The following is a 25,238-nucleotide window of genomic DNA, read 5'->3' as shown; positions in this document are numbered from 1 at the left end:
TCTTCAAGTCTCCCAACACCCGACATGTGTGCCCTGCACCCTTGTACAAGCACACAGGCACTCACGTAACGCACTTCCAGCCTTTAAAATCGTTTTATAAACAATGGCACAAGTTGGGGTTTATGTTCACCTAGCTAAACCCTTCTGTTGAGAGGGGAAAAAAAAACCCCTCCCTCCCTCTCATCTGCTGCTTACACCTCCTGGGAGAGTCTGCAGCTTACAAACTGAGAGAAATTCTGAGCAAGATTATGGAGGAGAAACAGGTCCCTGTCCTGTCCCTAGTCACTCCTTCATACTGGGGTCAGCAGCACACAGGTACAGAGCGGGGGTGGGGTGGGGGGGTGCCCTCCTTCCCCATGGAGAGGCAGTGTAGACTGAAGTCAAGGGCATCCTCCCAAGTGCTGGTCCCTGGATTCTGGCAGTCAGCATCAAGTCCTCTGCTTCTTTTACGGATCGTTCTTGGGACAGAAGACAGCTGGGGCTGCGATGTTGTGTTCTAGTGTCCTGTATGGATTGGAACTTTCCCTTAAGACCCTATGGCTTCTCAGAGCTGTGACCTCAAGGAAGAGATTGTGTCAGAAGAAACCTGTCTGTAGAACTGTGTCACCAGAGGCAGAGCCACTGTGTGCTCCACCTGTGTGGATGGGTGTCTCTGATTAGACTGTGGTAACAAATTTGACTTTTAGAGCATACACAAGGGGTTTACATTCTAATTTTGCCAGTGATGTCCTTCTCCATACCCAACTCCCATAAAACAGTTATCCTGGGCCCTTATCTCCACCCCACTCTCATTCATTGTGTATCCAGGCATTTTAGGTCCCAGAAAACGGGTGTGTGTGTGGGGGGGTGGGGGGGGGTGGGGTCAACAACATTTCTCAACTAGGAAGAAGGAAGGCAGAAAATCTCAAGAATCCATATTCTTGTTATATACAGGTCCTTCTGGGTGCTTGCCACCAGTCTCTGAGCTAGATCCATCTCCCCCAGGAGGAGCCTGTGGAGAAATACAGTGAGGTATTGAAAGGTCTGTTATTAGCTTCTGAGCCTAGGTTTGAGTTCTCTCATCCCAGGTACTTGGATTTATCCCCGATGTTTGTCTTTCTGGCTTTTTGTTTGTTTGACTCGGTCATCCTATATCCCATCTATCCCACAGCTTCCAGAGCCAGGGTGGAACTTATGGGAAATCAAACATGACAAGCCTTTTCTCCATCGCTTGCTGCTGTGGCACTACCGGGCAAGCCTAGGGGCAGAAACCAGTCTTAGTATTTGACTCCTAGGGAGATCACCCTTCACAGAGTGCAGAGAGGGAAAGGCTGGTGAGTGGAGTCCAGGGAGACGGTCAGAGGGCTGAAGGAAGTAGAAAGTTGTCCTTCCTCCGGGTCACTTTGACAGCCCCTCAGAGGACTCAATGTCAGTGCTGAAGAGTTCCTTATAGAGTGGAGGGAAGGCGGCTTGGACCACGATGGGGTGGAGGTGCTGGAAGTCCTGTAGCTTTTCCACATGTTGGCTGCACAGGCTCCGGAGCTTCCCCTTGGGTGGCAGCTGGGGGTGGGTTAGGAGGGAATGAGTACTTCAGTGCTTAGCAGGGCAACCACATCTCACTGTACCTGAGCGAGGGTGACCCTCCCGGTTGCCTCCCCCACACCTGACCCGACTGGAGCAGCCAATCCCATTGATTAGAGGTGTGTATATCTGGAAACTGAAGGTAAATTAGAACTGACACAAGACAGGAGGTGCTAGGTTCAACTTTGATGGTCATTTCTGTACCCTCAGCCCTGTGCCTGGCTTGGAGCAAGGATGTGCTTGAATGATGGCATCGGTGGCTCTGCCTAGCCCAGAATGAACTGCATTTGCTCCTGTGGTCCTTTGCTTGCTTCATGTTGTTTCCTCATCTGGAGAATGAGGCTCTGCTAACTCTTATCCTGCTAATTCAAGCATTATCTCCTCTGAGAATATCATCCCCATCCCTTGCTGGGCTAAAGCCCTTCCTGTAGGCTTCCTTCTCTGTAGCACTTGCCACACTGTAGACAGAAAGGATCCAGTTTGTCTGCCTTCCTGCCGGACATGTACTTAGATAAAGTCCATTGGTCTTTCTGTCACTATGTATCTTCTGTTACTGGCTTGAATGCTGGCATTCATGCTCAACAACTGCTTGTCTGAACTAAACAGAGTTTCTAAGAAGGTGTCCAACACAGCAAGTAGTAAGTCAGTGCAGTCAGCCTCCAGCCAAAGGAAGGTAAACCTTTAAGAAAGGTGCAGAACCCCATGGGACAGAGGCAGGGAGAAAGACTTCAGACACCATCTTTCCTATACAATTTCCCAGCATAATGAAGCGAGATTTAAAAAGCACCTTTTCTTGACATCCCCCCTTCTTAGCTTAGTTCCCTAGAAAAGTAACAACCAGAAAAGTAGGCAGCAGGGTGACTCCCTCACATCTCTTGAATTTATTTTGTGTTTTAGTTCTTTGAGTTTGCCTGGGTTGCTACAACCGTTTCTTTTATTCATTCAAAAGATATTTGACTAGAAACTCCAAAAATCTAGATGAAGCACTGTCATGAACTCTGGTGTAACATCGATGACTAAAAAAATGTACTTTTATTAAATGTATACAGCTGCCAGGGAGTCATAAACGCAGCCACACACTGCCTAACATCTTTTTGGGGAACTATGAACCTCAAACTTCAGTGGTCCCATAAGGTTAAAGGAGTATCATCAGTACAGCTGTGTTTGCCTTAAGTATATCCAGTTGTACTTCGCCGTGTGAAGCTATGGGTAGACGCTTCTTAGAACTTATTCCCCCTAGTAAGCAACACATGATTGTACCTAACACTAAAGCAGGACGAGGGATGGAGTTCTTCTGCTGGGTAACTGTTTAGGGCAAACCTCTCTTGAAGGAAGGCATGAAGAAACGTTTGGAAACAGAGAAGAGAATGTGACAGGAGACAATAGCAGGCACAAGAGGCCCTAAGAGAGACGGAACCAGGTAGGTTTAAGGACCAGTGGTAAAACACTGCAGTCAGAGTAGGGGAGTCAAAAGGTGGTGCAAAGTTAGGTGAAGAGGAAGGCAGGGGTCACATCATGGTCCAGTTGACCGTAACACAGACTCTGGAGTTGAATTTTGGCTACCATAGGAGGTTGGAGATCAAACCAGGGTGGTTATTGAGCAAGCGCTGTGTGACTCTGACATGGCAGACAGAGATGGGGTGGGAAACTGTGTCAGGAGCAGTAGTCCAGTTGTGGCTGAGAGCTGGATGGGGAGGGGCAGCATCAAGGGACATGTGATATATTTTGAAAGTGGATCCTGCTGGGCAAGGTGGTACGTGGCTGTGATCTCAGCACTTAGGAGGTGGAGGCAGGGGGATCATGGGTTTAGGGCCAGCTTTGGCTCCATGAAACTGTGCCTACAAAAACTAATACAAAGCACACCAAAGTAGATCCAACCACTTTGCATTCCAATGACTTTCCCTGGACCCTGTCTCTCTTTAAACCCATTTTGTAGTAGATTGAAGTTTACATTCCCTAGGGAGAGACTGTTTGAAGTAATTTTCTCAGTTCTACGTGATGATTGTGCATAACAAAGGCCTAAGTTTACGAGCACATAGACCGATCCTTCACACAGGTCTCAAAGTAAACTCCCTGAGGACAGCTCTGAGTATAGCAGTGCCTGGAAGCCAGGCTTTCATTCTCAGACGGCTCTGAGGTTTCCTAGCTCTTCCTCCAGAGGTTTCCTAGCTACCTTTGGCTACTCTTCTGCTTTCTCAGTCTACCCCAGCTCTGACCTCACATTTACCAAAAGTACCATGAGGGTTGGGGAGGCCCAGTCCATAAAGGGCTGGCCTTCAGGTGTGAAGGTCTGAATGCAGATCCCAGAACCCACGGAGAGAAAACCAGGTGAAAATTGGGCGTGGTGACACAAGACTTGATCTCAGTATTTGGAAGGCAGAGACAGGCAGATCTCTGAGTTTAAGGCCAGCCTGGTCTATAGGGTTTCAGGACAGCCAGGGATACATAGAGAAACAAAACAAAACAAAACAAAACAAAACACAACACAACAATAGAGAGAAGAAGGAGGGAGAGGGAGGAAGCCAGGCAGGGTAGAACACGTTTGTGATCTCAGCATCTGAGATGTGGAGACAGGCAAATATCTGGGTGCTCTCAGCAGTCCTAGGTAACTCACAGGCCAGGCCAGGGCAGTGAGAGACCTTGTCTGAGAATGAATGAATGGATGGATGGATGGATGGATGAGTAAATGAATGAATGAGTGAAAAATATAAAAATGCAGCACCAAGGGAGGATACCTGAGATTATCTGACCTCTGCAGGCGTGCAGAAGCCCCCCCTCCATGTACGATTTGGCCTCCTCAGAGCTCCAAACATCCCATTCCCAAGGCCTGGATCCCTGCTCTGCCTCAGGAATGTTTATTGAAACCTTGTCTTTCATGGTCTCATTCTCTTGCCTCACACCGTTTTAAGGAAACATCTATGTTTTACCTGCTTTACCTTCAAATTGTGAAGAATTTTTCCTTTTTTATTTTTGTGTGTGCTTGTGAGCAGACATGTGTGTATGGAGGTCAGGGGTCAACTTGCTGGAGTCAGATTTTTGCTTTCATCATGTGGGTCCCAGGGATCAAACCCAGGTCATCATGTTAGGCTCTGTGGCAAGTGTCTTTGCTCACTGAGCCATCTCACCAGCCCCTTAAATTGCCTTGAAGCCCTGCCATTTTTCCAAAAGCAGTCCCCGCTTTTTAAGGGGAAATTTCATGTAGCCCAGGCAGGCCGGAAACTCATTATGGAGCTTAGGATGACCTTGGAGTCTTGTTTCTCTTGCTTCCTTCTGCCTCTTGAGTGCTGGTATTACAGGCATGCACCACCATGCCACACTTCCAAGAGCTTTTATGATAGCAAATTAGGGGCCCCGGGGATGTTGTGGAAAGAGCACTGGGATAAAGATTTGTGTTATCAGTTAATATGTGTCACTGAATCACTTTGTGCTACAGGAAGACTTTAACACGTGTCCTGTTATAACTGGCTTGCTGTAGGGTAAGAGACAGATCAACAGCACTCTGTTGATCTCACTGTTAAAATATCACACATTCTACTCCATGTTAGCATTGTATTAGAAGGTACACAAGTCTCTTTTTAACAGGTTAAAATCTCTTACTGGGGACAAGAACTGCATCTCTGTATCTTTCCACAGTGCCTTGTATAAGCAGGTGCTGGGTAAGTGTCGGCTATATTAAACTGATTGTTCCCTGGGGGTCTCTTCCAACTCCAAACTAACTTTCCATTCCTTTGTGCATGGAAACAGATGCTCCTGCAGTTCCCACAGCTGCTGCAAACACTACGGCATAGGCCAGCACTGCAGCACTCCCTCCTCTGCTCCCGAAGACCCTGGCCCTGATGTCCTAGAACTGGCAGTGGGCCTAGCCTCTTCTACCCTATGATCTGCTCCTACCTTGGCTAGGAGGCCTTGTCGATGAGTCTTGCAGAGATGATGATGAAAGGCCAGCTCCAAATTGTATTGCAGATGCTCCACTCTCCTCTTTTCTTGGAGCCCAGGACGGTCTGAAGGAAGGAATGGGACCAGAGTGAAATGGAAACAACACAGACAGCCGTGCCCAGCAAAATGGGGTCATGTATCTTTTTGGAGAGGATCTCTCAGATGAGGGATTCTCTGTCTCTGTCTCTCTGTCTCTGTGTGCTCCCCCACCCCCCGTTTGCACACATGTGCATACTGGTAGCAAGCTCTATGACTCTGGGTCTGTCTAGCTAACTACTAGGGAAACTAGGCAGGGGTGAAAGGGGTGGGGACTGTTAATCTCCTGAGTACCTTGTAGCTAGCTACCTTGTTTCTGGTAACCTGTCTTTCATGTAGCTGATTCAATGTCAGGCACTAGATTTTTGTCATGGAGGTAAAATGTTGGAAGAGAGCTTCCTCATTCCTATAAGAGTGACTCAGAGAGGTGACCTTCCTGAAGCTGTTCGGGTAGGCCAGTTCCAAGGCCTCTAAATTAGTCTGTGGCTCTCTTTTAACTCCTAAGCTACCTTTTCCTTTGCTTCCCTCAAATGGATGCTTTTACAGAAGTCACCTAGCTTGAGGCCATCTTAGAGGAGTTGAAAGACTTGTGTGTTCATTAGCCAACCCAGAGCAGCAGGCCAACTCCCCTGGGTCCTCTGGATAGCCAGCGCTCAGCTGCGTGTACCCCGAGCTCTACCACCACTGTAGACATTCTGTCTCAAAATGAGCTCACGTCAAGTTGTCATTCTCAATCTTAGTGGCTCAGTCTAGAGGTGGCTGTTAAAATTTTGGGTGCAGCCCAGATGAGTTATGTCAGAATCTGGGCATGGGACTCAGGGACTCAATCAGTTCTTAAAGCTCCCTAGGTGATTCCCATGTGTGTTGTAAAGGAGTCACTGCCATACACTGAGCAGTAGGATGATGTCTATGGGGGAGGTGGCTCATCTCCTCCCAACCCTCCCTTTTCCATGTTCTCACTGCCCCACTGTGTGCTACCCTTGCCCTGCCCTAAGGCTCCTCTGCAAACTTTAATCTATTGTATTTGACAGAAGCATGGGGAAGAGCTCATTTCCTTGTTTCAAGCAATCTCCCATTTAGTCAAATCCGAAGGCCTAGGTTTTCTATTAGCTGCTGTGCCCCAGCCACCAGAGTGTCTGCTCCCCTGCCCAGCCACACTCACTGGCATTGATGAGAACCAAGGCCGTGTAGAGGGCAATCTCATCCTCAGAAAAACACAGGGCGCTGAGGAAGTGGGAAAAGTCGAATATGGAGCTGATGAGCTCGCTGCAGCCTGCCGGAGTGGAGATGAAGAGAGTAAGAGTGGTCCCCAAGGACACCACCCTTTGAATGTTTGGAGTGGGGGACGGGGCAAACAATCATGTGTAGAGGATTGGCATCAGGAACTTCTCCATTCCCACTGCCCTCACCCAAGGCTCGGAACAGCTCCACACCACCGTATTTGCCTTCAAAAAAGACTGTGTGGTTGTTGGCATTGTAGGCCCGGCACATTCTGACGAGGACGACTTCCATTGCTCCTGGGTAAAGGGGATAAAGATGGGTGGGCAGTGTTAAGCAGAGCCAGGAACCGACTCCCTCAGTATTTTGATTTCCTTAAGTCACGTCCCTCCACTTGGCCCTGGCCCTGTCCTTCCATCCCCAGTCTGTGCTCCAACAAACCCCCACCCCCCATCCCCACCCCTGACCTGCACGCCCAGGGCCTGCTGATCCCAGGGCCTGCCAGCCTATCCCAGAGCACCTGCTTTCAGTAGTATGATCTGATCATTCTGGCACAGCTCCATGAAGCCTGAGAGCCGCTTGGCGAACTCCACCACGTACTGAATGGCCTCAGTGAGGTGGTGGGCACAGCGCTCCCACATCTCCCACATTGACTGCAGGGACAGAGGGGGAGACCTGTGATCCTCCCAAGCCCCTGCACCCCATAAACTGCAGGATGTGAGTTCTACATTTCTATGCTGTCAACCGTGGAGCCTACTAGCACAATGTAGCCAGGGTCAATTCCTGTCAATGGATTATAGTTACTGCTACTTCCAGCTCGGTATAAGGAGTCCTGGAGAGTTATATAAGGGACAAAACTTCTAATTTCTTAGCTTCAAATTCCTTTCTCCTGATAACCTGGTCTCTCCTGAAGCCCATTCATTACTAGGTATTAGGCTTCTGCCATGGGAGAGAAAAGGTTGCCAGAGAACTTCCCAGACTCCCAGGGAGTGGCTCCAGACAGGAGGTGATGGCTTTCCTGAACCACTCTGATAACTGCTGTGGAGAAAGGGAAGCCATACATGATACAGTTTCACCTGCAAACAGTGTACACACTGCTATTTACTGCTCCCTCTGAAGAAGGTCTCAGCGACTGAGAGATGCAAATGGGAAGTACCAATTGATTTCAGAGCAGCTGTATTGTCAGAGTATGACAGAAGGGGTGGCAGGCACTGTAGAGCCATCAGATTTGAACTTGACTTTGGTCCCATCACTGTGTGACCCTGAGTACCTCTACCTCAGTGTAAATTCTGTTCCAACCAACCAAACAAACCAAAAACAATCTCATGATTATGCACCTTCATCCCTATCTTTAGACACTTGTAGCTCACAGGCAGCAGACTGGACACACTTCATCAAGACCTCTATTACAATGCCTGACAAGAAAGGGTGTCCAATAAATGACGCTCAGACGCTGATTAGTGTCAGTTACTGATGGAGGATGAAAGGCAGCGTGGCAAGGTCTGGATGGAAGAGGATGTAGGTTGCCAGCTAGGTAAAATTTCAATAAGCAGGAGCTACGGAGACAGTCACTGAGCTGCCAGACAGTCACGCCTGTTAGCCAGCCTGTCTGTGATGCCCTATAGCCCCATATCTGTGTGAGTCGCCATCTCTGGTCTCTTCCAGTGTGTGTAGGGGGTGAGGCCCTCCCTTCCCTCATGTCTCTTGCCCTCACCTTCCTCTGGTAGCTGGTCACCTCCTCCCGTGAGAAGAGGTTGGTGCGCTGCCGTAGAAGGTCCTCCAGGCGTAGCTGGCACGTCTCTCGGTAGGACTTGCAGACATTCTGTACCAGGTACTCTGTGGCCAGAAGAGGAAGGCCCAGCTAGCTCTCAGCTGGTTCCCACCCTGAAGTTCATAAAGAGGCTTCCTCTCTGCTTGGTCTCCCCTGCTCGGCCTCCTCCCTTGGCTTTTTGTCTAGGATCCCCAATTCCTTAGGACTTGTTTGATTACATGGGTGCTGTGCCGGAAGATGTTCTTACCTCATTTTCACCGCCCCCACCCTTCCCAGATGCTCACCTATGTCTGTCAGAGAGGCATATGGTGCCTCTGGGGCACTGCAGAAACTGGGACTGCAGTGGCTGTCTGAGCCCTGTTCTGGTTCCCCAAGCTGAAGTCCACGTCTTCCAAGAGTAAGCTGGCCGTCAGTGCTATAGATGCTGTCTCTGCCTTCAGCTTTGCCTCGCTCTGGGCTATACTCAAGGTGGCAGGAGGCCCCTTGGACCTCTGTTTTGGCCAAGGTATTGGAATATGGTGGGCCAGAGCCTGAGGCTCTCAGGAGGCCAGGGGGACAAGCAGAGGCCTCGGGCAGGTCAGGTGAGGCGCCCAGTGGTAGCTGCCCATCTGGGACCCCTAAAGTGTATGTGAGTGTGTCTGCTCCATGGCTCCCAGCTGGAGGAGTCTTGGCTACTTGTTCCCGTTGCTGCTGCTGTTGCAGTTGTTTCTGCACCTCTGCATGCAGACTGTCCCTCTGCTTCTTGGACATTCGGCCGAACTTGACAGCTGAAGAAGGGTCAGGAATCAGTACAGGAGGCAAGAGAACACAGGACAGGACAGGGGCAGCAGGCACATGGATCCGACCCCAAGCTCGATTTCTCCAGCTCTGTGTACAAACTTTCCTTTTGGGAGCGTGGGCTCCCAGCTCCCTTCACGCCTGGCTCTGTTCTCTTTAGCATCGGTTCCACCAGCATTCCCATCTCCCCAGGCAAGTTTGTTCAGTTCTAAACCAGATGCTAATAGTGCAGAACTCAGGCAATGAGCTTGGACTGGGGATTCTAGTCTCCTGAGACTAGCGCTGAGGTGGGGGTCGAATAGGGGGCCTCAGGCTGTATTGGGGTCAGCTTGCCTGTCTGGGAGGGCCGGAGGAAGAGAAGGGCTGCGAACACAGGTTTCCCTGTGGTCAGGCCTGCAGGCTCCCTGGTGACCTAGATACTCACCACAGCCCAACCCAGGCTCCGGTGGCTTGCTCTGAACATCCTCTTCTGCTCTCTCTTTCCTGCCTTTTTGCTCCCCCAACCCCTCCCAGGTGTGGGGGCACAGCCCTTCGCCCCGCCTGCCCCTTTGCACCCCTGCATGTTTCCTTTCGCTTTGTTATTTTGAGCACTGAAAAGTGCTGACAGGCTCCTTCTGGGTCCTCCTCACCTCATGCCCCCCACTCCACCCATGGCTCCTTCTGTGGTGAAGACGGTGGGTGAGGAGGTGGATAAGGCTCTAGGAACACCACCCTCGATCTCCCACCTTCTGGGTCATTCTCAAGTCAACTCTGTTCCTTGCCACAATCCTGTGCCTAGGGATGGTTACTCAGGAGGGAGATGGAGTTAAACAAGGCAGGAGGTAACAATGTGGGAACTGGGTAGGAACTAGGCCAGGAGAAAGAATAGAGAGGAGAATTCATTAGAGAAAGGGGAGACAAGAGTAATAGGATGCTGGTAAAGGTCTTTTGGAGCACAGCCTGAAGTTGAGACTCTGAAGTGCCTCGAGGGACCCTCAAAAAGACAGGACAAGAGGCTGTGGGTGGAAGAACGGAGAGAAGTCCCTGGCAGAGTGTTTTTGCAAGCCTGTCGGGCAAGAGTCAGGACGCCTCTGAAAGTGCAGGGTCTCTTTGGGGCTGCCACCACATCCTCACCATCTCTGGACATGCCCAGAGCCAGGCACTTCTGCAGGCGGCAGTGCTGGCATCGGTTGCGGCTGGTTCGGTCAATGGGGCAGTTCTGCTGACGGGTGCAGGAGTAGGCCACATTGCACTGCTGGCTGCGGCGGAAGAAGCCCTGAGAAACAAAAACTGCTTATCCCACCCTTCCTGAGCTGGAGGTGGTCGCAGGGACCTCTAATCCATGTGCACTGGTCTTAGGGATTTCTACATCCACCAAAGTCCCCAAACCTCCACTGCATAATTGTGATTGACCCTGTGGTCACTTTCCCACATCAAGACTGGGTCCTCCTCCTTCCTCTGTTCTCCCCAGGGGAGACTACTGAAACGGCCAAGTGCATGTATGCAGACAAATGCCTGTAACTCACCTTGCACCCCTCACAGGTGATAACCCCGTAGTGGATGCCAGATGACTTGTCCCCACAGATCTTGCAAGGGATCACTTCGATTTGTGCTGGAAGAGAGAAAGAGAAGTCAGCCCAGAATATTTTTTCTGGCTTTCACTACCATGAACCTGGGCTGCAGACGCAGGTGTGTGGTGCTCTCCCTACTTCTTCAGTGAGCTCCAACGTGCCCTCTTGCATTATGGAAGGGGAAGTAAACTATAAGTGATTCTCAGCAAAGGGTCTGAGGAGGCTGCGTTCTGTTCGCAAAGCAGCTGGGAGTTGTATCAGTTTTTATGGGGCCAGAAAGCAGCTGCAAAGGGGCCACCTGCTCAGCCCTTCAAGTTGAACATCTCCAGTGCCCTCCTCCCATCCTGTATAGGACCAGAGGAGTCCTTGCTGCTTCATAACACCCGCTTCCCGCCCAGGAGGCTTCCTTTCTGTCCCCTTCCCCCCACTGAGGTTTGACAGAGTATGGGGCACTGCCACTGGGCACTAGACAGAAATGTCAGTTGCTCTTGGAAGAGAGTGAAGGCTGCACAGGGACAGGAACCGAGGGGAACCGACACAGTGGGGTATAGAGAGACTAGAAAGAAGCAGAGGTGAAGTCTAGAGAAGGGCTCAACCCAGCTTCCCCAATTGTCTAAAAGCCCAAATAGGGTTTCCAGACTGATGGCCCCAGAACCAAGACAAAGAAGTGCTCTGTGCATAAGTGTGTAAGAAGATGTACAAAGGCATCTGTGTCTATCCATTGGAGCACAGAACATGTCTGTTAAAACTGGCTGAGATTAAAGCATGCTCCACCTGTTCTCCTCACAGATGAAAAACCACTTAGCTTACACAGCTTAGTTTGCGTGAGTGCCAGGGCTACAGCCCCACTCTCTCGAACAGTTCATTATCTATAATGTTCTTGACATGTTTGCAGGCTTACTTGAGTGTGTGTGTGTGTGTGTACAGAAGAAAAGTATACACGGCTTGTTGACATGATGCCACACGCCCTTAGTCCCAGCACTAGGCAGGCAGAGGCAGGTGGATTGCTGTAAGTTCAAGGCCAGCCTGATCTACATATCAAGATCCAGGCTAGCCAGGACTACTCAAGAGAAAGAAAGGAAGGAAGGAAGGAAGGAAGGAAGGAAGGAAGGAAGGTCGGTCGCTCTTTGTGGCCTGCTGACTGATGGCGTACTGTCTGCACCAGTGCACATGTGCACATTTGTTGGTGGTGAAGACAGCTTCCTAGACATTAAAATCCAAGGCAGCAGTGGTGGCACACACCTTTTATCCCAACAGTCAGGAGACAGAGGTAGATGGATCTCTGTGAGTTTGAGGCCAGCCTGGTCTACGAAGAGTTCCAGGACAGCCAGGGCCACACAGAGAAGCCCTGTCTCAAAAAACAAAACCAAACAACCAAACAACCAACCAAACAACAAAATAAAAAGGCAGAAACAAGTTTTTACTCCCACTGAACTCATTGTAAGTGCTACCTGATCAGTCTTAGCTGTGGTCTGCTGCTGGTTCTCGGTTGATTTCCTTTATTCTGTCTTATTCCTGCCAGTGCCTACAGCTTTCTGCAGCATGTCAAAAAACATCAAGAGATCTTCATCCCGCCCTTCTTTAAAAGGGAGCTAGATGAGCCGGGCATGGTGGCCTTTTACCCTAGCACTCAGGAGGCAGAGGCAGGTGGACTCTTTGAGTTTGAGGCTAGCCTAGTCTGCAAATCAAGTTCCAGGACAGCCAAGGCAGTTACGCAGAGAAAGCTTGTCTTGAAAAACAAAAAAGCCAAACCAAACCAAACCAAACCAAACAAAAAAAACTGAAAAAGAGCTCGGACTTAGTTCTGAGGTAGAGCAGCATGCATGAAGCCCTAGATTCAATCTGCAGTTCTTTGGGGGTTTGGGGAGAGACTGACAGCAGCTAGGTAAAGCTTGAAGTCCCAGCCAAGCCAGATATTTTCAGCAGCAAGTCTAAAGACTGGGGACGGGAGGGGTAGGGTGGGGGTGGAAGAGCTGGCTCTTCTCACAATCACGGACTGACCTCTGGCTTTTACCGAGTGGATAGTTGAGAGCTGAAGCAGGCTAGAAAAGTGATCTAGAGTAAAAAACCCTTCTCATCTGTGACCTGTCTCCCACCCAGGGACAGAGGAAGTGCCTCATGGAGAGCAAGCCCACTCCCATATCATCTCACGTCCCATGAGAGCCTACTAGCTGGGTGGGGCTGTGCATCCCTGTAATTTCAGCACTTAGGAGGTAGAAGCAAGATGATCAGGAGTTCTGGATTATCCTTGGTTACATCAGGAGTTCAAGGCTAGCCAGGGCTGTGTGAGACACTTCCGAAAAACCATAACCACAAATAGGTCTGTTGATGTGAAGGAGAGAGGTTAGACCATGATTTGCCCATCACTTCCCAAAGTATTCCATCATCTTTAAACCATGATCTTGTCAAGCTGGTCTAGAACTGTCTCTTCAAGGGACTGGCCATATGAGTGTCTGAAATCCTTCCATGAAAACTCAATTCTTTGTCCCACCTCCAGACTGACTTGCCACCTGCCAACTGCACAGTAATCTGTGGCCAAATGCTCTGTTCAATGGCTTCCTGTAAGTTACAAGCTGGCTCGAACGCTTGGCGGGAAAGAGAGAACAGGAGGGGACCTGGGTGCCTGGAAGAGCGGTGGAAAGTGTGGGGGCACATACACTTCCAGTCACTCTCAGCCTTGGTTCCCTTGGCAGCAAATGACGGTGAAAGCAGCATTGCCTGTGGTGTAGGTCACACAGCATGATTCAAGAGAGTTCAGGGAGCACCTCGAGAGGCAGATCACTATAGGACAGGGTATTACTCTCTGAGATAAAGCAAATCCATGAGCATGGCCGCCTGACAGAAGCACTTGGGTCCATAGCCTTTGCTCTTAACCAACACCTTCTCCTCTGTACTCTGTGGTATACCACGTTTTAGTGGCCCTAAGACTGGAGAGGGGGAAACCAACATAGGTCACCCAGAAAAGCAAGTGGTAGGGAGATTAGGCCAAGCCACGGTGGGAACTCAGGCCCTGGCCTGGCAGGCAACCACAGGCCTCCCTACCTCTTCCCTTCTCCAAGAGCCACATCCGCGTGCGTGTGTATACTGACCGCATGGATGACCCCTGTCATACCTTCTGACCCACACCTGACCCACTGTTGGTCCTAGTCCGGGAACCTTACCATAGTGTGAGTAAGACCCTGCCATATCATAAGCGATATGGCCAGTCAAGCACTGGGAGATTTGGGGGCTGTGGGAGCCCACGACCCCAGCTGTCAGCATAGCCCCTCCTCTATCTTCCCATTGCCAGTCCAAGGCAGTGGCCCACAGTGAGACAAGCACATAGAACAGAGCTGTCTGTGTCCCTAGCCAAGCAGGGAGACTAAGAAGTTCGGGACTGGGGGAAAATAGTTATAGCAAAAGAGAGACAATAGAAATCAAGGGAAACCCCTGCTTGTACTGGTCCTGTGCCCAACACTCCACATGACCAAGCTTCTTGTCTTTCTCTAGTTCTCCTCCTTCACCTTCACTCCTTCCAGTACCATCCACCCTAAACACTTATCAAAGAAAGTACCAGTAGTGTGTGTATGTGTGTGTGTGTGTGTGTGTGTGTGTGTGTGTGTGTGTGTGTGAGAGAGAGAGAGAGAGAGAGAGAGAGAGAGAGAGAGAGAGGGAGAGAGGCAGACAGAGACACAGAGACAAAAACAGAGACAGACAGACAGACAGACAGTTGGGGAAGGAGGGGGAAGGGCTGTTAGGGAAGTCCTGAGAGGAGGAGAGAAACACCTTCCACAGCAAGGCTTCCAGACTCAGACCCTGAACAACTTGTGATGGGAACCCCGCTTGGGGAGGGGGTGCTGAGTAATCACAGGATTACTCAAACTGTTGCCTGGGAGCCTAGTCTGCCAGGAACTTACCATCTCAGGGCCCAACGGTGCCAGGAACTGGAGCCAATCAAAGGTCAGGAGCCTTCAGGCCAGCCCATACCCCATGGCTCCCACAGCAGCCAGACTCTGCTTACTCTCTGAGGATTTTTGTGTCTTACTTGCTGTTCTCTCATTGTACCTTTTTTCTGAAGGTTATCACAAAGGAAACCCTCACACTGGGAAATCTCAACATTCAAGAAGCTGGGGTAGGTGGGTTGCCACAAGTTTCAGGCCAGCCTGGGGTATGGTTTGAGATTCCATTTTAAAAATGACAACCGAACCCTCTAACTTTATTCTCACAAAAGCAAAAATGCCTGGAGCAGGAGGGCACCCAGCTAGCCAACAATTCTAGTCTTTCGTATTTCAAAAACAGAGAACCTGAAGGTCTTGTTAAAATATAGCTACTGCAGCAGCAGAGGGCTTGCCCAGTGTACACATGTTCTGACTTTCATGACCCAGTACCACAAAGCAAATCAAACGAGAATCTTTGTTCAATCAGTCCAAGGCGGGGCTCGGAGAGCCTGCCTCTTAGTGTGCTCCAGGACGGTGACTTGAGACTATGCTTGGCATAGAAAGATTCTGGTCACTTTGGCTGCCTTTGTGCCAGGCTGCTCCTCCCAAGGGGTCAAGGTAGGTTTGACAATGTTTTCCCAAGCCCATTCTTTATACAGGTCAACTCACGGAGTTTTTCCCTGTATCCTCCCTACGGATGCGATGTTAAAAACCATAATTATGACACAGCCCTGGAAAGTAAAAGTGACTCTCCCTTGGATTGCTCCAGCCCTGAAACACTGCGAAGAGCGTCTCAGAGCCTCCCAGGAGGAGAAGTACTGTGGAGGCCATGTCTGCCCCCCACCCCTCTAATCTCACGCTGCTCACAGCTGCGAGATTCATTGATAGTGCATTTTGACTATATCCAGAGCTGGGCCCTGGGTCCTGACCAGGTGCCTAGCCACAGAGAGGAAGTGGTTGGAACAGAGAGGGGCTGCAACCCAGGAGGGTCTCACTGCAGAAGCCCCAGTTGCAGGGAAGGAATGGTTCAGGCAGAAGCATGCTAGGGCTCTTTCTTCTGTTCCTCTTTTCCTGCTTCCCAGTTAATACTGAGTAAGAAGGATGTTGACACTGCCTGAATTTAGCGTATGCCATGCTTTACTCTGTGCGTGTGTGTGGGCATGTGCGTGTACAGTGTTGTGCAGGGGACACAATCCAAGGTCTTATGTGTGGGCCTCCCCTTTCTTCAGGGGTCATTGGCCACCAGCCCAAGGAGGTGAGGGGAACAGATTCAAAGGACAGCTATTCCCCAGCCTCAATAAGAAAATTTTTACATTAATTTATCAATTGTGCCTGCACATGAGCCACACACAACGTGAATGTGTGGAGGTCAGAGGATAGCTTATAGGGTTAGTACTCTCCTTCCATGTGAGGCCTGGGGAATGAACTTGGGTTATCAAACTTGACAGCAAGTGCCTTTACCCACGGAACTGTCTCACTGCCCACCAGCCCCTCTTTTAAACAGGGTCTCACTTGTACTCAGGCTGGCCTGGAATGCAAGATCCTCCTGCTTCAGTCTCCCGAGTGCTGGGATTATAGATAGGAACCATCACACTCAACTTCCTTTAAAAATAATTTATGGATTATTATTATAGTGCATGCTATACATGTGGGCACACATGACACAGCTTACATGTGGACGTCAGGGGACAACCCTGTGAAGTCTGTTCTCTCCTTTCACCTTCACATAGGTTCTGGAGATTGAATTCAAGTTGCCAAGATTGCAAGGTGTCTTACAGCTGCAGCACCATCACATTGCCCTTAGGATTCTTTACACATACTTTTAAGGATTGCAACAATTCCGTAAAGTAGGGTCCATTATTATTGTCCCCATTTTACAGATTAAAAAAACTGAGTCCCAGAGAGTGACTAGACCAAGTCAATAAAGCAAGGAGTTTACATTCAGGTCTTGGTAACTGGGGTCAGAGTCCTCAGTCACTAAGCTGTAACCCCTTGGAGGATGAGATGTCTAAGTATACTAAAGAGAGTGAATGGAACAAGGTCATTGGCTACAAAATGAACAAGTGTGAAATGAGGGTAATAATAGGCTAGGTGAGGAATAAACCAGAACTCATGCCTAGAACAAAGATAGGCAGACAGATGATAGATAGGCAGATAGATAGGTAGGTAGAGAGACAGACAGATAGACAGATAGGCAGATAGATAGGTAGGTAGAGAGACAGACAGATAGACAGATACCATTCCTTGGGCCTAGTTTTCCTCAGTGGTCCTGGCTGGGTCAGACACCATTTATCTACTTCTCTAGAGCCAAGGTCAGATGACCTGTGCACCCCAGCAGAGCTCTTGACCCAAGGCTCCTCTGAAAGTCCACAGCTCCTTGAAGGTATGGGCTAGGTTGCCCCTTGATGGACCTTTCTTTACATCAATGAGTGAATGTCTGGATGAGAAAGAGAATGGATCTCTCAGCTTAGGCCCCTTCTCTATTCGCTGAGCCCACTGCTCCAGCCGGTAGTCCCCTATGTACACAGCCCATCATCAGCCTCCCTCCTTCCTTAGCTCTCAGTTCCTCCAGTTTCTGCTGGAAACCAAGGTGATGGGTGCCACCACAGGGACAGGGACTACTGATCTACCTGCTGGGCCTGTCCCCAGCCAGGCAAGCCCTCATGAGAATTTTCTACTGACATACCTGATCCCAGAACTGAAAAACTATTGACTCTAAAACTCAGGTGGGCGAGGGAGAGACAGGTTTTGCAAAGCCATGAAAGCCAGCCAGCCACTCTTGCTGCCCCCACCACCCCCACAGTCTGGGACAGGAGAAAGGAGGGGAAACAAAAGACCTCAACGAAAACAAGCAGAGGAAGGGGGAAGGGGATGAATCACCAGGAGGAAGCTCTGAGGAGTGGGAGCCTCGCCTGCCTTAGAGCTGTGGCTCTGCCTCTGGGTACTGCTGCTGCCTCCGGGAGGGAGCAGACTCAGGAAGACCTGGCTGTGGTACTGAAATTCACCTGATTACTGATCTGCTCCCAAATAGGGATCTCCACGCTTTTTGAGCCTTGGAGTCTCAGGGAAGAGGCCGTGTCATCATTGCAGCAGGAGTGGAGATTAGACCCCAGGAAATATTCACGGGACAGGAGTGAGACCCCAGGCTGCGTTCCTTAGAGAGCGCTCAACATGGGGAAAGTCCCTGCTCCTGTTGGTTTGAGTCAGCAGTAGAGGCAGGGGAGGGAGGGGTGGGTGAGCCCCTGGTAGGAACAGCAGTTATCAATACACATTCTAGAATCTTGAGCCTGGGGCCATTGGGATTCTGGGTAGAATGGGAAGAAAGAAAAGAAAAGGATGCAGAAGTGATACAAGGAAGGAGCAAGGCTGAGGGAGCTCGGCATGGTGCTACACTACAATCCTAGCACGTGGGAGGCAGAGGCAGGCAGATCAGGAGTTCAAGGCCACTCTCTCAACTGTATATTGAGTCTGAGCTCTATGACATTTTTATCACAAACAAAACCAAATAAGACCCATGAAAAGGCTCTGTGGGCAAAAGTGCTAGCTTTAAAAGCCTGATGGCGTGAGTTAGATCTCCAGTATTGTTAAGGAAGTACTCACCTACCTAATGTATACAGGCATGCCTGCCCGCCCGCCCGCCTGTGCATGTGTGCACAGACATTCATCATATACACACATCATATACACGCATGCCCACCCGCCTGCCCACATACATGCTCACACACACACTCATACACACTGGAGACTTGAAGTTCTTTGTGGCTCATTGCTCAACATAATCATAGCTGTATTCAAGGAAGAGGATAGACATGTGACCTCCCATTCCTAGACTTCCTGTCTACAGATTCCACACTGACTAGCTCCTAACAATGAGATGGCTTCGTCATACACCATTGACTGGCTGAGGTAGGGGTGGAGGGACTTTGTTTCGTTCTGAGATGCCCTCCAGCCTGCCGCATTTCTTCACCACCTCCCCTGTGTTTGTACTTCATGACCTGTGCCCGTCGTCTATGAATTCCTTACTCTATGGCTCTCCTGGTAGTCCTCCATCTGGACACCTTCCCCTTGACCCTCAAAGCCATTGCTTATTTCCTAGGTTTGAGCTGCTCCTTGTTTCTCTGGCCTCACTCTTCGGTGTGTCAGGTGTGTCATAGTCCCAAGCCCTGTCTGCTCGGACCTCTCCAAAGTTGGTAGTAACTGGAATTCAAGGGGGTCAGAAAACTTGGATATATTTATGTGTGTGCATGTGTACGTGTATGTGTACGTGTGCATACGCGTGTGTGCATAAAATGCAGAGCTCCCCAAGTGTCTCCCTCAGACACTGTTGGGGCTGCTGCTATCTGCTTGGGCATGAAGTACACAGAAACATGGCACCTCAGGGCTGACCTGGGGCCATTTCTATGAAATGGGTCTGCCAGCTTTTGCTGCTGAGGGGAAGAAGCCAGAAAAGAACCGTAGCTCTTACTCCCATCCTAGGACCTTTGATTCTTCTTCTGGTCCTCTTGTCTCACCAAGGCTCCTGTACCTGGACTGTAGTCCTGTCCCATGCATGCAAGTGGCAATCCCAACTTGACCTGCTTTCCTTGTACCCCTATTAGGGGACGAGGGTTGTCTCTTTGGTCCTGGGCCCTTAGAACTTGGAGACTCCCATACTTGGCTTTGTTGTGAAAGTCAACTCATTTATTTTGTGGCTGGAGACCAGAGCCCAGTGGCTTGCCTCAGGTGCCCCCGTGTTAGAACCTGCTCATTGAACTTTCAGTCCATGGGTCTTTCCAGGATTCAATATGGCCTCCTTCCTGTGGCTTGTGGAAAGACCCCAGGTTGAAGGTGGGGGCTTCCTCAGGCCTCAGGTTACAGGCCTCAGGGTCACAGGCTTCCCTTTTCCTTATTCACCATGGATTTTGAGAGGTCCTCTGGCTTCCCTTACATGAATATGGAGGACCTGATTTGCCCACATTGCTCAGCTGGAAGCCTAAAGGGCCCCTGACATCTGCCCAGCAGCTGTCAGCCCATGGTTTCAAACGGGGAAAGGAGTGAGACCAACGGTTTTCTGCTCCCATCTCTCCTTGTTTCAGATGATCAATTGCATGTGAGGCACACACAGCACACACACAGCACACACGCAAGCACACACACAGGCACGCACAGAACAGTTCCTAGCTGGATTGTACTTAGCCATCATGCCCTGGTGTGTGTGTTTGGGGTTGGAGGATCAGGCAGATGATGAGTTCTGACCCCCACTGCCTGCTGATCGAAGTTACTGTGACTCCTGCCTCAGGGCACAGTCGTGCCTGTGGTTGGAGGCACAAAGAAACTCTTCACGAGGAACAAGGAATATAAGCTCTGGGTCCTGATGTCTACTAGACTCCACCAATCCCCAGGCCCTAACGGTGATTCACTCTTCGGTGATGCACTCCCCTCTTGGGTCTTGGTCTCTTTGTGAATCAAAGGGCTGGACACCTTGGGCATGCTCTTCCCAGAACTTATGTCAGGAATTCCTCAACGATTCGATTACCGTTGCTGTCAAGGAAGCCGCCCAGGCAGAGTAACTCTCTCAGGGCTCCACCCATGTCCCAGTAGATCTTGACTTTGGCTGGGACACACACTACCAAGGAAGCACTGTCTCCAAGACACCCTCCTATTCAACGGGTCTAAGGATGGTGATAGGACCCAGGCTCCCCCATGACCAGGTGGCCCCATTCACTTACTTCTCATGACTGAGCCTAGGCTCCGAGGCCTTGGCTCCCTGTCCTCCTCAGTAGGGTAGCCCAGGACAGCACACAGCTGGCAGTGGAGGTGGGGTGAAGCCCTCTCAGCGGGTGCCTCAGCCCTTAGATCTGCACAAAGCTTCCCCTAGTGTTTCTGGGCAGGGGGTTTAAGCTCTGCTCCACACAGGTGGCCAAGTGACAGCCCCCCAACCCCCAGGAGTGCATCGGGTATGATGACAGGCACCCCACGTGGCCAATCTGGGTTTAGGGCAGGGTGTGAGGGGCGGGGCAGCCAATCACAGGGGGCGTTGGAAAATTCCAAAACCACAGCCACAGCCGCGGTAAAAGCTGTTTCCACTTGCCAGGGGAGTTCTAGCTGGGGAGCTTCGTGGAGCTCATGGGCAGAGACCAAGCTCGAAATCCCCTCTTCCTGAGTACCCCAGGCCCTCCTCACCAGGTGACACCAGGGGTAGGGATGTCCCAGAGGTAAGTCACAGGAATCTCTGTCTTGGGTGGTGTCTTGTGGCACTGAGACCCTGTGGACTGTCAACAGTCATACCAGTGTGGTACAATTGGAGGCTGCTGAACCCTCACCACACGGCATTCCTCCTACACATGATGCTATCCTGGGCTGAGGAAGTGATAGCTGCAGTATCATTAGGTAAATACCCGTTGGTCCTATGGGAGCAAGACTGCTAGTCTGGGACACAGAGAGTGAAGCCACCATCTTCATCCTCTTAACAGCAGTGTGTTGGGAATGATTCAGTTCTGGGTGGATTTCATGAGGCCCATAAAACACTTTATGTAATAACTACTATCCCATCCCAAAGACAAGGAGGGTGAGACACAGAGAGATTAAGTAACCTGCACAAGATCACACCATAGTGAATGGTTGAGTAAGGGTTTAAGGCCAGGCAGAGTGACCTCAGATCCATTTGAGGGGCAGGAGGTTGTCTCTGGTTCAGGTTTGATTTCGAGTGTGTCTCAGACTGTCCAGTCTCCTGGCCCTTGAGTTTCTGTGCAGGTTTCTGTGAAGTTTCCTATCGATGGGCCCCTTTGCTTTCCATCTGCTCTGTGGGGTACCTCAGCCTTGGAGATTCCCCTCTGGTCCCCTAGTTATTAGGCCCCCACTTGGTCTGGGTGTGCCCCCTAGGTTTCTCAGCTTGGACTCCTTTCTTGAGGTTATTTCACTTGGGAGGCAGTTTTTATTTTCTTGGCCTGGGGTTGGGGAGTGGATCTCAGTGTCTGGACCAACCTCCTCGAGAGGTCTTCAATCTTGCTGGCTAGTAAAAAGCTCTGTCTGCAGGCTTGGGAGTTGGACATTGGATGGATGAGGGTGACCAGCCTCAGGAGGACACATGGTAGGGGCTACAAGGATGGGAGGCAGATCTAAAAGCTTGGCTTGGTCTCTCCCAGTTTCCACTCTCCAAAAGTCCCCCTCTTCCCCCAATGTGGTCCCTGGTCCCCTCCCCCAGTCTGACTGCGTCATTCTGACTCGCTTTCCTCCCAGGCCCCGCTCAGTGTTTCCGTGGGGCCCTGTGGCGAACACACACGAGGTGATCAGGATTATGCTGAGCCAAGCAGCTCTGACCCCCCAGGAGGATGGAGCCCCCAAGCTCAGGGAGGAAGGATGCTGGGACAGGAAGGCCGCAGATGTCTTTGGCAGTGGGAGGGATTGGTGGGCAACCAATGAGTGTGTGATGGAGGGGTAGAGGTGACCCCTCCTGATGAAATTGTCACCATTAACTTAATGACCATGCTTGTGTCTTTTCCAGAGTGCCCCCAAGCTGCTGAGGGTATGCACGACTCCCCTGGGCAGGACTTTGGTGGAATGGACACATTTTGTAGGAGAATAGCCTCTCTCTATGTGGCTGGATTGGGGGTGCTGCAATGGCCAGAGACAAGATGTTTGCGTCCATTGGGAAGCCCTTCTGGAACTCTAGTCTCTTCCTCATACACTGTAGTCTGAGGATTTCAGGACCCCAGGAAACAGTGTCTCTGTCCATTCCTTGTACAGAGACCAGCTTTCCTGCTCTCTGGTTCTGCAGAGCCTCGTTCCAGGCTTGCTCACACCTCAGAATGTGTTAACCACAGAGATGAACACCAAACCTGGCTCTGCCACCACAAAGCCCTGGGCACGCTCCCAGGCCTCCCATTGTGGCTGCTGAGTTAATTCAGAGGCTGGGTGGCCTTACACCTCCTCCCTGGCCTGGCCCAGCAGCTGAGGCTCTGTCCAGCACTCTGCCCTCCTCTTTCCCAGTTCCCCTTTTCTTTCTATGCCTGTTACTTGGCACTCCTTGGGTTTCTTCTTTTTCTGTCCTGGCCTGTAAATCTTTTCCTTTGGCCCTCATCTCTTGGGCCTTGCAGTCTTAGGCTGACTCTTCCACTTCTGTCCAGGCCCAGGTTGTTCCTTTACTCATGGCTTCCGAACTGAACAGTTTTGCCATACCCAGTACCACCTTGGCCCAAACCCCTACTCACAGGTGTGGGTCTTCTTTGCAGCCAGCAACTCTGTAAAGGGAGGGGGGGGTGTCAGTCAACAGAAACCCTGCAGGGGGAGGGGGGGAAGCCAAAAACTCCCCCAGTTACTGACTCCCTCCCTACCCCAGTTTCCCCCCAGCACTGCCTGGCCTCTGAGAAGCTGGGCCCCTTGGCAGAGCCATCACTTTGCCCTTTGGCCACACTGGCCCTCTTCCAGGTCCCGAAAGCACCCAACTCCTCTCTGCCTCCAGGACTTCCCCACACCACACTCTGCCTCCCACCCATACCTTCATTTAGCTAGGTCTCCGATGTCTCTCTTTTCCTCTGGAGCAGCCTCCCCTGCCCTCTCCCCTGCCCTGGGGTTCACTCAGCCAGCACTGTGCATTGTTCCCTGGCACCTGACGTAGCAGACAACTGTCCTAGGTGTGCCACCGTCCCTTCTAGATTGTAAGCCATCTGGACACAGAGCCTCTGTCTGTCTCGTTCGGCTTGCTGCTCTGGGGAACAGCAAGAACCCTCTAGTATCTGGTGCATGTGAGGTACACAAATATTCTGCACCCAGATTAAGTCCCTGAGAGAAAGAATGCAGTCTTTTGCTTGCTTATCTCTGCCAGGAAGCATGGGGGAGTTGCAGAGGTGTGGGGCTGGGAATAGATGGGGAGGGGTGGAAGAGGGCAGAGCTGTGGACAGACCCTCTCTGGCCACCACTGTGCGCTTCACAAGCCTGTAGAAGGAAGATCCCTTTTCCTTGCTGCTCTGCTGGGTCTGGGTCTGGACAGTATTGGATGGACGGACGGACGGACAGTAGGAGGCACAACGGTTCATGGAGGTTTACAGAAATGTTTTGCTGTCCAGGGGAGCAGCTGCTAAGGGGAAAGCCATGGATACTGCAGAGTTACAGGGCTGCCCATGTATTTGGGATGAAGTCAGCAGGCAGTCAGTATTTGGGAAACACCTAGAGAGGGAACTCTTGGCAAAAGAGGCTCTCTTCCATTTCCTATATCCACAGTGCCTAGGGCCAGTCTTTGGTTCCAGAAAGTCCATTAGCCTGGCCTGTAATGTCCCTAACCTTTGATTCCTTTCTGTTACTTTTTGCCTTCTGCTGTCTAAGCCCGGCACGCAAGTCTCCTGTCTTTCCTTCACTGTCCCTCTGCCAGGAGATGCACCCTGCAGCCAGGCTTCCTTCATTTCATCGCCATGATAGTAAATGGGGCCTGGTACCCTGGTTCCCCAAGTGGGGGAGGGGAAGGCCTGCCCAGAGAGGGTGTGGCCTCATGCCATGCCCACCTCCCTCTAATCCTGTCTGGCCCTACTCAGTTTCCTCCCTGACGTGGCACCCTTGTCCAACCTCCAGCTTTGTAATTCAGAGAGAAGTCTTGCAGAGGGACACTCCCCTTGTTGGCCCCCACCCCTACCCCGGGGCCCTTCTCTAGTGGCCCTAGAAGCTGGTACTTCTGTCGATCACTCTCTCTAGGTTCCCAGCTGACAAGCATGGGAGGGAGGGGCTGTCCTGTTCTGAAGGGCTCCCTCCTCACGCCATTGGTGGACTGTTCCCCCAGTACCTTCTTCCTGTGCTCCACTGGTGCCTCACACTACAAAGATAAAACTTTGTGCGTGGACCAGCTTGAAGGAAAGTGTGGGACCGATGGGCTGGAGCAGCTGGCAGGGTGCAATTGCATCTTCTCCCCCAGGCCCCCGCCCTCAGCCCCCGCCCCATAACGACAGACGGGGCACTCCACTTGTGAATGAATAGGAAGGTGGAGAGCTATCCTTCCAGTCATACGGCCCACGGTTCTGTGGCAGGGAGGGGCCTGCTTGTACCTGGGAGCCAGCCCGTTCCCATCCTTCTCTCGATCAGGCCTCCCTAACACAGCTCCTCCCTCCTGCCCCCACTCCAACCTGTCTCTTCCTTCTTGCGCTCCCTGCCTTCCTAGGCCTCCTCCTGCTGTTGCCGTAGGCACTCTTCCTATTTCCCTACAGTTATGTAAAGACTCGACCTGTCCCGCCGTTCTGCTCTTGCCTGCCAGTCGGTCTCCCCTCTGCTCACCTCTCTTCTTACAGTTCTTTCCCAGTCTCTTCCCATCCCTCCCCTCCTCTGAGTCTCCTGACAGTCCCTTCCACCTGCCTTCAGGGCTTTAGGTCTCTTACCCCGAGATGTTCGGTGGTGTCTCTGTGGGGCCCTGTCCATGGGGTAGCTCCCTTGGTGCCGTCCTTGCTGCCCTGGCTGCCCAGGAGGGCAGGGAGCAGGGCCCAGGGGAGGGAGGAGGGAAGAGGGAGGGAGCAC

At 51.2% G+C, this 25,238-nt stretch overlaps 1 protein-coding gene across 3 annotated transcripts; it reads right to left on the bottom strand.

Moving 5' to 3' along the window:
* Positions 1-74: 74 nt before the first annotated feature.
* Positions 75-25,238, bottom strand: Rorc (RAR-related orphan receptor C). Of its 3 annotated transcripts, NM_001427272.1 has the most exon segments (11): positions 75-1,539; positions 5,452-5,561; positions 6,695-6,805; positions 6,942-7,049; positions 7,271-7,403; positions 8,465-8,586; positions 8,806-9,288; positions 10,412-10,553; positions 10,804-10,889; positions 22,955-22,984; positions 25,103-25,196. In NM_001427272.1, coding segments are annotated over 11 exon segments (1,527 nt in total). In that variant the 5' UTR covers positions 25,143-25,196; the 3' UTR covers positions 75-1,377.

The sequence above is a fragment of the Rattus norvegicus genome, chromosome 2 (assembly GCF_036323735.1).
Source record: "Rattus norvegicus strain BN/NHsdMcwi chromosome 2, GRCr8, whole genome shotgun sequence".
Taxonomy (NCBI): Eukaryota; Metazoa; Chordata; class Mammalia; order Rodentia; family Muridae; genus Rattus; species Rattus norvegicus.
This window is presented reverse-complemented; position numbering and strand designations above follow the sequence as displayed.

What these genes read in the sequence shown, in the direction of transcription:
- Rorc (XM_017591313.3), bottom strand. Translation starts at nt 25,142, where the DNA reads ATGGACAGGGCCCCACAGAGACACCACCGAACATCTCGGG. An exon ending in TGCAAAGAAGACCCACACCT is followed by an intron (nt 10,890 to 22,954) that starts GTGAGTAGGGGT and finishes TCTCTCTTCCAG; the next exon opens with CACAAATCGAAGTGATCCCT. An exon ending in GGAGCTGTTCCGAGCCTTGG is followed by an intron (nt 5,562 to 6,941) that starts GTGAGGGCAGTG and finishes TCCTTCCTTCAG; the next exon opens with ACCGTCCTGGGCTCCAAGAA.